This window comes from Pseudophryne corroboree, chromosome 7, assembly GCF_028390025.1.
Source record: "Pseudophryne corroboree isolate aPseCor3 chromosome 7, aPseCor3.hap2, whole genome shotgun sequence".
NCBI classification, from domain to species: Eukaryota; Metazoa; Chordata; class Amphibia; order Anura; family Myobatrachidae; genus Pseudophryne; species Pseudophryne corroboree.
In genome coordinates, this window is record NC_086450.1 from 423,361,190 (window position 1) to 423,373,270 (window position 12,081).

General features: G+C 43.0%; 1 protein-coding gene across 2 annotated transcripts in view; it reads right to left on the reverse strand.

The window, feature by feature from the left end:
• Positions 1-10,837, reverse strand: part of AXIN1 (axin 1) — a 117,034-nt gene extending 106,197 nt beyond the window's left edge. The window contains exons 1-2 of one of the 2 annotated variants that reach the window (XM_063934819.1): positions 10,470-10,837; positions 3,624-4,592 (exon numbers count right to left, since the gene is read on the reverse strand). In XM_063934819.1, coding sequence (XP_063790889.1) covers positions 3,624-4,501 — 878 coding nt within the window. In that variant the 5' untranslated portion in view covers positions 4,502-4,592; positions 10,470-10,837. The remainder of the gene's footprint in view (positions 1-3,623; positions 4,593-10,469) is intronic. The other variant, XM_063934820.1, reaches the window with a different exon arrangement.
• Between the last annotated feature and the right edge of the window lie 1,244 nt (positions 10,838-12,081).

A 12,081-nucleotide genomic window follows, 5' to 3' on the forward strand; every position in this document is an offset into this window, starting at 1 on the left:
ACCCTGAATGAATTGGGTCACAAAGCTAATCATATGCTGTAGGATAGCAGCAGGTACAGTATATAGCTGACGCAATTTATTCCACCATAACTTTTGTTTTCTAGCTAATCATTGTGAAGGTAAAGGATTTACCAGGGTGCTACGCCATGCCCTAATCGGGTTTCAGATGGCCGCTGGTGACTAGATGTCGTGTGCACAGCATCTATTCACATTGAGGGGAGAAATAGCTGATTTTGGGGATGACCTAATTCTGGCCCAAATACCAATTTTCCTGGTAAAACACAAAAGACAACTTATAGGCTGAAGCCAAAGAAGTGACTTGGGGCAGACTAACTAGAAACATGCAGCCTCCGTCATACAAAATAAAAACCAGGACATGATTTCCTGAGCAAACAATCACTGTGATGACCGAAGGATAAAGCGCTCAGCTGTACGTCATCATAACAACTGTAGCTTCAGTTTAACACGGTTTTCCACCTACAGATGAGGTTATTGGTTTGTACATCGTGTAGTACGGCTTCCTCATATTTCAGTATTTCTCATCAACAACTATATGCTCTAGGCAATGATGTCTATGGAAGAAGTCAAGTCAATATTTGTCATTATTATATAGCACAGGCTGGGTATTGCGGACTTCAGCACTATACATTAACAGCTGGTGTAGTTACACAGAACTTCACACATCCACCATGCTGGTTCTCACTCCCGCATAGGTGGACGCCATGTTATGAGGGAGGTGCTTCTCTAGCGACAATGTGCTGCTTAATGTGCACCTGGCTGATTGGTAGATTCAACACAAGGTTATCGTCACGTCTGCAAAACAAGCTTTTGACCTACGTAAGATGTGGAACGAGCTAAATCAGACACTTCAAATTCGGAGGTTTAATAGTCCTTTAAACTGCACGACAGTAGACCTAGGCGGCAATTCAATTATTTATTCATGAACGATCTCCCATCTACAGTGACGGCAGACCAGGGTGTGTAATTCATTTTGTTTGCGTGCTGACTGCACCCTGCAGTGCTGGGTGTGCGACATGAAAAGTGTTGTTTGGGCGCCCAAAGAGGTCACTTTTCACATATTTCTGCTCACCAGCACAGGAGTTGGGGGGGGGGGGGGGGCTGTCAGGCAGAATGCGTTGTACGCAAACACTCATTTGAAGGTGCCCTATAGGTGTGTGAATCACTGACGTTCATAGAGACCACCCCATACAGGTAAAGATATTGCTCTACAAACTGCTACACTCACTAATATCTTGTACAAACTAGTATCCTGTATATTACAGAGGAAGAAGGTGAGAAGACAATATTCCAAGTCAGTAATACATGGATAATGCCAGCGTGTAACAGAAATACTTCCACGTATATTTGTATAAGAGTTTGGAGCCATCACCATTCATTTACATATTATTCAAATGGCAAATCTAAAACTATATAGGTCACAGCTGAAAGCTCATACCTGGGGCGAGATACAAATCTTACTGATGCTGGCAGCTACAAGATGGCGCCCAATGGAGATATTTAAATATAGCTCAGTTTGGGCGCGATTGGCTGCCGGCATCTACATTTCAGCTCGCACCCGCCGTGGATGGCGAGCTGAAATGTGTGAAAAGTTTTCCTAATCGCGCCCATTAGCTTAGTCAGGTTTAGCTGCTCCGACGCTAATGGACGCGATCAGTGCGATAGGGGGCATGAAATTAATATCGCCCCCTTGCGATCTTCCGTCACTTTAGACTAGATTGGGGGAAATAAAATTAGAATTTACCCCCTGGTGTTTTTGATAGAAAACTACTCAGTTTTTTTTTTTTTTTTTGGGGGGGGGGGGGGGGGGGGGGGTTTACCAAAAGATATGGGCGGCAACAAACACACTAAGGACTTGGACAAAGACTGCCTGGATACAGCGGCACGCTAGGCGAGTGCTCCAGTTTACATGGCATTTGGACAAACCGCCAGGTATTTTAATGGTGTCAATATAAATGAAAATACGACAGTACATAAATTGCGATTTGAAGACAAACACATGGTGGTACATTTACTAAAGCTTCTAAAAATAAATGGTGTTGCCCATAGCAACCAGATTCTAGCTAATATTTCTTTATTACATCCTAGAAAATTAAAGACAGACAGACAGACAATCTCATTGGTTGCTATTTCATCTCCACCCATTACTACATTTATTGCTTTTGGTGGAAGTCTATAAATGCAGTTCTGTACAATACAACAACAAAAATAATTTTATTTAAAGGACCAAGTGATCATTTTCCAGGACATGCTTTTAAAAGATCTTCTATACAACAAGTCTAAGTACCAAAAGTTTCTGACTTATTACCAGGAGCGAGTCAGGTCCCAGTTACACACAAAAGGGGGTAATCAATTCAAGACGGAACTGTCGTCTTGTCGGAAAGACAGGCATTTATGACTTATGACTTTTTTTTTTAGGTCAGATAGTGTTCTGACCTATTCAATTGGGTTGCTGTTTTTCCGACAGGTCGGCAATTCCGACTTGTCGGAAAACACGTGGATCGGCAGATTAGCTGCAGATCCACAGGTTTTGTCGGATTCGCGGCCAAATCCAACAGGTTTTAGCCCAGTTTCCGACAATGTCAATCCGACTTTAAAAAAAGCCGGACTGACGTTGTCGAGAACGGCCAGATTTGGCCGCTAATTGAATACTGAAATGTCAAATCCTTTCCGTCAAAAAGGATCCGACATCAATTGAATACCCCCCTAAGAGGGGAATTCAATTCAGAGCGAGTTTATCAAACCTGTGGGATAAGTGCCTGGAGCTATTTAATTGCCCACATCTCCCCCAGGGATGTAGTATGGCTGACCGGCGGTCAGCTTACCGACGCCGGGATCCCGGCGGGGAGGGGCGAGTGCAGCAAGCCCCTTGCGGGCTCGGTGGTTCTATTCCCACTCTATGGGTGTCGTGGACACCCAAGAGTGGAAATAGTTCCTGTTGGTCGGCATGCTGACCATCGGGATAGTGAGGGGTCGGGATGCTGGAGGAGGTCATGTGACTGTCGGTCTCCCGACCGCCGGTCACATGAATACCACCCCTCCCCCAGCACTTAAGTCAAGAAATGCAGTTTACTGCAACTAATGCCCGGTGCTTAGTCGTAGTAAAATGCATTTTCCAACTTACGTATATACTGGGTGCAATGCTGCAGGAGGTTTTTGTGTCATGCCCACTTTGGTCAGGTTTAGCCGTTTTCCGCAGCTAAACCTGGCCTGTCTGGGTGCAATCAAATCTACACAACTAAAAAAAAATTTTTTAATTGCACCCTGTGATCTCCCATCACTTTAGACAGGATATTGGGCGCGCAAAACGATTGAATCACCCCCTAAGTACCCTTTACTTTCCAGACAACAAGGCCTGGAATATTATTCAAAGTGAGCTGGACTGAGCATGTCCAAGCAGTTGCCTCAGACACCCTTAATCTCACTGGCTTCACACAGCGCAGGACAACCACCCCAGCAAACATGAAAGAATTCCAGGGCACAAATCACAACCAATCCTAAGTTATCATCTTAAGACTTTTAGTAAGCTGTTAGACAACTAAAGTGCACAATAGTTTGACTATAAAATACAGTTATACAAAGAAAGTAAATGAGAACTGGCATACCTGAATTCTCTTCCATCACTCAGCCGTCTAGAAGGCGCTGCACAATGTGATACAGCTTCTAAAATGAGTTTCTGGTTAAGTCTGTTAGATGACACAGATTCTCTTTCACAATCATCATCCACAACTTGGTCACACTTCCACTCCTCATCTTCGTTAAGGGTTGGCAAATACCCAGGTGGACCCTTCCCCGTTCCAGAGCCTGAGCTGTGGTCGCTATAAATTTTAGGACTTTCCCCGCCAATCGTTGTGTATTCTAAATAGATATCAGATTTAAGGAACACAGGGTAAGTATTGTCCTCCATCATTGACTGGATTTCCATCTGGGCCTGGTCAAACATGTCAGGTTCAATCTGCTGCCTTAAAACACAATCTTTAATAAAACTTTTAGTTGCTGGTTTGATCTGTCGGGAAACGATCCCATTATTGTCGAGAATGTATTTTTTATAAATCGCTTTGGCCAGTTTGAGCCTCTTTTCCACCTTAGAGTCACTGGGCTCCAACTTTCGGAAGCCGCTGCATGCAAACCAGAAATCCAGGAGGTCTCCACAATTCTCCTGTTGCAGAAAAGTTCTGAACAAGTTAATCCCATCCTGGTCATCCAACAAAGAGTGCAATGATTCAGCCCATTTTAAATATGGTGGAGTTGGAGAAGCACTGCCCTCAGGCTCATACCCCAAGTCAAGGTCAGACCTTCTTGGAGTTGCGGTAGAAGTCTCATTTTTGATCCCATCACATTTTGCAGTGTAATAACTGTGGCTAAATGGCCTAGGATCTGCTGTAACCAACTCTCCTTCCTCCCCCGGGACCGGTGGCCTTGGTGCATCCTCAGTAAAGCTTCCCCCTAGATCCAAAGGGAAACCTTTCCCTTGGACACTCATCTTGACGGCGTTTTATTAGGATGTAGTAATTACTAAACGGATTCAAAATCGGGACATATTGAGACAAACGTCCCCGATAAACATTAGCCTCCTGTACAAAAAAAGAAGAAAGAAAAACATAAAAAGGTCAGTCATTTTTTAAACATTATTCTGGCCAATTTTATTTTAGATATCACAGGAATTAATAAATGTGCATATTTGTAGATTTAAATTGTACTGTCTGCAACTATATCCCTGCTACTGTAGCAAGGGTGAATATTACAGCAAATAACTAACAAGACCCTTAATGGAGCTAGGAAACATGTGCATACATTGGCATCGATAGGAATTGGCATCGTCAGATATATGCCAGCTGGGGTTTTTTATTTAAGGCGTATTGACTATCTGGCTCCTGAAATTTGTCCACTCCCGTTCTACTGAATTAATCTTAAAACTACACAATTAATGTTAGTTTATATATAAACCATCTATATAAACAGTGAGCTAGGCTGTCATCCCCTCAAAGTATATTCTAAGAAATAATCTCATTTCCAGCAGCGGCAAATGCATTTTCCAAAATAGCTTTCTCTCAACTACATGGACAAGCTGCACATACGGTATAATGCACAGAGAATGTGCGTACTGGATTTTCCTCACAGAAAGGTCTATAATAGCTTTTCTAGTACAGGATTAAAAAAAGACTGTCTCCGTAAACAACGATTTACCGTATTTATTGGTTTTAGCAAGATTAGGAATTAAGTTGCATCAAAAAATATTGTATTAGTTATCAATGAAGTGTTGTGGATAAAGATCTAGGTACAGTATCGGAAAAGTTTCTGAATTATAGAAGATCCAGGCACACGATGAGGGGGGATATGCTCCTTAGGTCGACACTTAATAGGTCGACATAAGCATTAGGTAGACATGGCAAAGGTCGACACATGAAAGATCAACATCCATTTTTAACAATTTTTTCATACTTTACGGCCCACGTGGACTACGTTTGAGAATAGTAACCTAGCCCGAAGCATGGCGAGTGAAGCAAGCCATGTGAGGGGACACGGTGCATTAATTGGGGTTCCCAGTCACTTTACAAAGAAAACGACACCAAAAAAACAAAAACCCTTTATGTCAGCCTGCCGACCACGTCAACCTTTTCCAGGTGTCGACCTAATGAGTGTCAATCTAAATAGGGTCAACCCAACAAACGCATTCCCAACGGGGTGTGTGTGTGTGTGTGTGGGGGGGGGGGGCAGTACAGAGGGAAGTTGAGGCAATTGGGGGATTATCCATCCAGACTTGCTGTGTCTGTTGGGGTTTACCAAGGCAGCTGCAATGCATATAAAATAGGTTATTATATGGAATGGAGTCATTAACAAGTTTCTGCAAATAGGCATACTGTATGTGGGAGCCATACTAGAATCCTGGCTAAAAGCAGCAAATCACGTTTTGCATCTATACACGAGTAGCTCATTTATGACAGGCACACTCTCATCCAAAATGGAAACAAGCCGCCCATCATATAATCCCATATATTTAAAAGGAAATTCAATTGTATCATGTTCAATACACTTGAACAGCAGAACCATATTCTTGAGATGTAGCCTGGCACCTATAATCCATACAGGCCCGACTACAGCACTTCCAAATAGATAAGACAACACACAGCACCTATAGCAGAACTCCACATACATAGCTTAATGTTATTATTTCAGACATCCATGTCTCAAGCAGTGGAGATTTATATCACTGTTCAATCCAATAAAAAAAAAAAAAAAAATATCCAATTTCTTTATTTCTAAAATGTATGTGCTGTATCTGATCATACAGATGCCAAGACGATATATTTTGCAAACAACTAGATGATGGTATTATAAGCATCTGCCTGAAAATAAGTGTCAAAAGTGTGGTTATATAGTTTTGTGCTGTCAGCCATTTATATGGCTTATAGGATGTTTATCCTTTACGTGCAAGAAACTCTGTATCGCTGAAAAACATTTCAGGAACAATGAGTGTCAACAGACATGGTAATGACACATTGCAAAAGATATTGAATGCCGTACTGTCAGCTGGGACTCGTTCCTAGAGCAGAAAATGACACATCTGATCAGTGACCAGAAATAGTGTAGGAGAAAGTCATTTTGCATTACAGTGGTCCTATTATTATGAGATGATAATTCAGCCCATCCAATCATTAAGTACTAGTGCTCCCGCAATGGCAGCCCCTATTGTGAAGGAAACAGGTACGGTTCTATATCAAGCTGCAGTCCATTAAATCAAGCACCGTTCCTTCTCTGGTACACGTAACGGATAAAACAAAAAGCCGACATTACCGCATACAAATCCAAAATCATTTGTTCATAAATAGGGCTTACTAACTTGCTGTAGCTATTCTGATTACTCTTCAGAGGCATACTAAACTATCATCCATGGATAGAAATTGTCCATTATCAAGGGCAAGAAGAGTAGAAAGCTTTTTGACGAATAATGAAACGCGATGAACCTAGCCCTTGTAGAAGCCAGTAGTACAATTTCAACTTGAATATCTGTTAAGGGATAATATCCGCTATTAAAGTTCTGGGAACCGCTAAATACAAAATCTTGACTAGTGCCTCTGAGAGCACCAACGTCTGCAGGTAGAAGCTATTTCTTCATTCTTCAGCTTCAAATATTCAGAGTCTGCAAATTCAGGATTTTTGACGGTAAGTCGATTTAGCACTACCGGGACACATAGTACGGTACCCTGGTTAGGCAATGTACTGGATCTTGCGGCATAGTAAGGGCCACTGCTGCATCCATCATATACTGGGGAGGAAGGGGCAAATAGCCTTCAAACTATGCAGAAAATGCAACAAATTGCCTCATTTTATATGAGAGAGACAACCGCTGTTTATACCGGACTCTAACGTGTTTTTCGCCCTCTGTATTATTGATCCCCTGGAATCTCTGCATGTGTAGGCTCAGGTTACTGCATACAGGACAGAAGCCTTACCTGCAGTATGCTCTATTCAGCGGACAGTCTCTGAGCATATACACTATCAGAAAATTGCTGATAATATAACTATTGTTTGCAGCATGTAGCGAATGAATGTAAAGTGTTCTCACCTACAGCTCCCTTAAATTAACCTACAGAAAATAGATTACGAGGTGTGTATGTATGGTCATTGCCAGAGATAATTTGCAGCTGATAAGACACAAGGTATCGTCAATCCTATTTCCAAAGCAAATGAATCGGCCGCCTATCTGCACTAGAATCGCAGCCATAGCATTGTCTATGCTTTTACAAACTGTTTAATTCTCTTACAGAAATGCTAAAAAAGTTGTTAAACGTTTGCATTTGGCCACAGATATCATCCGAAAGAGAACCAATTTACTATTCCTTCAAACTAATAATAAAGTATTCCAGTACTTTGAACTACGCTGTAAAGATAAGAGATAACAAAAGTAATAAACGTTTCTCATAACATTGCATATCTCAAGGCAAAGAGCTTAAGAATAAAACAAATCCTCTATTTCTATGCAATTTACAGTAATACTATGCACCCACATTTACAAAATAAATGGAGCACGTTACCGAGCCCAAATAATATGATTCCACAATCACAAACAACTAGTTGTGGTATCGTGCAACTCTGAATACAATTGAGATATAGATGTTGTGATAATTAAAATAAATAACTAAAAAATATAACACAAATATCGCAAATTGCACTCCTGGAGCTTTCAAAGGGAATACATTGAATAGGCATTTAGCAATGCAATCAGCCTGTTCAAAAAGGCAACTGACTTATATTTATCAATCTTGTAACAAAACAGTTTTCAGGATTTTTATCTTCCACAGAGATCGCTTATCTGACATTTACATTTGATACAGTCTCAGGAAACTTAACAATGAAACATTGTGCAAGGATTTACATTATTACCTTACATGGTACGCATTGAAATCGCAAAACTCATGCTGGGAGATTTGACACTAGCGTGTTGCATTTTAAATACAACAAAACACACATGTAGATCTGCTACCTGCAATGGAATTCATCAATGCTTTAGCTAGTCCTTATCACTACACGACTGATCCAGCATTTATTTACAAAGTTAAACCACTAAGTTAACCACTTGACCATCTATCGAAAATCCTATAAAATAATATTCATGGGAGGGGGGGAAGAGGGTAAGTGAGAATCGTGTTGCTAAAAATAATATCCAATAATTGCTCATTTAGATTGTGCATTTTAAGCCCCAAACTCGTTCTCAGCAATTATGCAGGATTTGTGAACACTTCATGATTCAATATTGATAAAAAGATGATTACAGAAAACCATGTACAAACAAACAGAACTACAGTATTAAAAGCAAAAAACACAAAGAATTTCACAACAGCATATACAAAAAATTGGATCTTCCCAAAAAAGCTGCCAAAAGCACGCAACGTCAGAGATAAATTTATGAGAACGGCAGTTACATAGAATGGATCATATGAAACAAATGCATCCTACTGTAATGAACTATTTGCAAAATCCTGACCAGGAAAATACTCACAACTCCTGATCAAATCCTCTAGATTCCCACAAATCAGTATAAATCCAGGTTATAAACAAAGAACATGATAACTAAAACAGAATTTCAGCGTACAAATGATGCACATGATCAGTGGAGTCCTTGCTTGTATTTTAAATAAAGAGAAAAACAGTAATGTCCTGTCCTGTAAATAGTCCAATTCTAGATTGTAAACTCAGTTGGGAAGGTCCATCTTTTCCTCCTGTTTTTTGTCATTGTACAGTAGGTTCAGTAATTTGGTTACATCATGATCCACCTTATTGTACAGCACTGCACATTCTCTGTCATTATACAAATTGTAAAGCGCAACGGAATGTGCTGGTGCTATATAAATCTTAATAAAACGATAAATAAAAGGTATTAATAATGCTCATTTTATTTGTACTTCTGTACGCAGCTGAGTGGGAGAACGTAGAGAGAACGGGGAAGTAGTGGCAGTGACAAATAATGTTGATAATGTTTGACCCAGATTTGGATCAAAAAATGGGGTGCACCTAAATCACAGAGGGGAGTGATTAATGTAGTGCACCTAAATCACAGAAGGAGGAGGATATGAAGGGGGGGGGGGGGGGGGGGTTTGGATAAAGGTGTGCACCTAAATCATGGAAGAATACGTTTAATAGAGTGCACATATATTACAGGGAAGCGGGGATAGTATGGGGTCCACATACATAACAAGTGTGTGTGTGTGTGTGTGTGTGTGTGGGGGGGTCACACCAAAACCACAGTCGGACGAATACTGAAGCACACCTAAATCACAGACAGGGACACATAACAGGGTGCACCTTAAATCACAGAAGAGGATGAATAAAGGGGTGCACATAAATCAGAGGGAGACGAATAAAGGGGTGCACATAAATCACAGCACTGGGACGAATGAAGGGGTGCACACAAATCACAGTAAAGGAACGACTAATGGGGTGCACAAATCACAGTAAAGGAACGAATAATGGGGTGCACAAATCACAGTAAAGGAACGAATAATGGGGTGCACATAAATCACAGCAAAGGAACTAATAAAGGGGTGCACATAAATCACGGAAAGGGGACGAATAAAGGGGTGCACAAATCACTGAGTGGGACGAAAAAAAAGGGGTGCACAAATCACAGAGGGGGACAAATAATGGGGTTCAAATAAATCACAGAAAGGTGCCGAATGAAGGGGTGCACAAAGTGGCAGAACTGGCTTGGCTGTGCTGCTGGGGCCCCGGCAGTGACTGGGATGGAGGACACTGTGGGGGTCCGGCCTGCACTGGAGGCACCTGCACCCCCACATTCAGCAGGGGAAGCTCAGGCCCAGCTCAACCTTACAGCAGCTCCAGCCCCCGCTGCCCATCCCACGGAGCCCCACTCTCTGAGGCCTCCATCCACCCGGCCGCCTCGGCTGCAAAGTTTCCTCCCAGAATGACCCCCCTCGGCTCCCGGCACTCACCTAGGAAACACCCCGGCTCTGCTCCCGGGATTCCGCGCCGGGCCCGTCCTCCTCCGCTCCACCGCCACCCATCAAGCTGCCAGCGGCAACCGCTGCGCCGGGAGTGGGAGGCAATAACAAAGCGAGCGCTGCGTGACAGCCATGCCCGGTGAGAGGCTTTCCTCCTCGGTGAGTGTGGGAGAGCGAGCAGCCTGTGCGTGCGCGTACCCCCGCTCTGCGTCGCCGGGGGCTGCGGGAAGGGGGGCGCGGGGACGAGTACGTCTAGCGGGAACGGAGAGGAGAGCAGCGGTCGGGGGAAGCGCCGAGCGCGCCCCCGAGGCGGGCCGGACTCCTGCCATGCGCGCGTATGTGCCGCCGGCTGCTGTGTCTCTCTCTGACTCTGTTATTATCATTAGGGACACCCTCCTCTGTACCGCACTCACCGAGATCTACACAGTCGTATTATATACAGTATATGCACTGCAATGTAGCAGCCCCATGTTCAGTACCACACAGTGGGTACAATACAGTCCTATTACATGTATTTACTAGAGATGAGCGGGTTCGGTTCCTCGGAATCCGAACCCGCCCGAACTTCATGTTTTTTTCACGGGTCCGAGCGACTCGGATCTTCCCGCCTTGCTCGGTTAACCCGAGCGCGCCCGAACGTCATCATGACGCTGTCGGATTCTCGCGAGACTCGGATTCTATATAAGGAGCCGCGCGTCGCCGCCATTTTCACACGTGCATTGAGATTGATAGGGAGAGGACGTGGCTGGCGTCCTCTCCATTTAGATTAGAAGAGAGAGAGTGAGATTGATTTGAGACAGAGACACTTGATTTACTGGAGCTTAGGAGTACTGTAGAGAGTGCAGAGTTTAGTAGTGACTGACCACAGTGACCACCAGACAGTGCAGTTTTATTTAATATAATCCGTTCTCTGCCTGAAAAAAACGATACACAGTGACTCAGTCACATACCATATCTGTGTGCACTGCTCAGCCCAGTGTGCTGCATCATCTATGTATATATCTGACTGTGCTCACACAGCTTATAATTGTGGGGGAGACTGGGGAGCAGTGCCAGTTATAGGTTATAGCAGGAGCCAGGAGTACATATTATTAAAATTAAACAGTGCACACTTTTGCTGCAGGAGTGCCACTGCCAGTGTGACTGACCAGTGACCTGACCACACTGACCACCAGTATAGTTAGTAGTATACTATATTGTGATTGCCTGAAAAAGTTAAACACTCGTCGTGTGACTTGTGTGGTGTTTTTTTTTTATTCTATAAAAAACTCATTCTGCTGACAGACAGTGTCCAGCAGGTCCGTCATTATATAATATATACCTGTCCGGCTGCAGTAGTGATATATATATATTTTTTATATCATTATTTATCATCCAGTCGCAGCAGACACAGTACGGTAGTTCACGGCTGTAGCTACCTCTGTGTCGGCACTCGGCAGTCCATCCATAATTGTATACCACCTACCCGTGGTTTTTTTTTCTTTCTTCTTTATACATACATACTACATCTCTTTATCAACCAGTCTATATTAGCAGCAGACACAGTACAGTAGTCCACGGCTGTAGCTACCTCTGTGTCGGCACTCGGCAGTCCATCCATAAT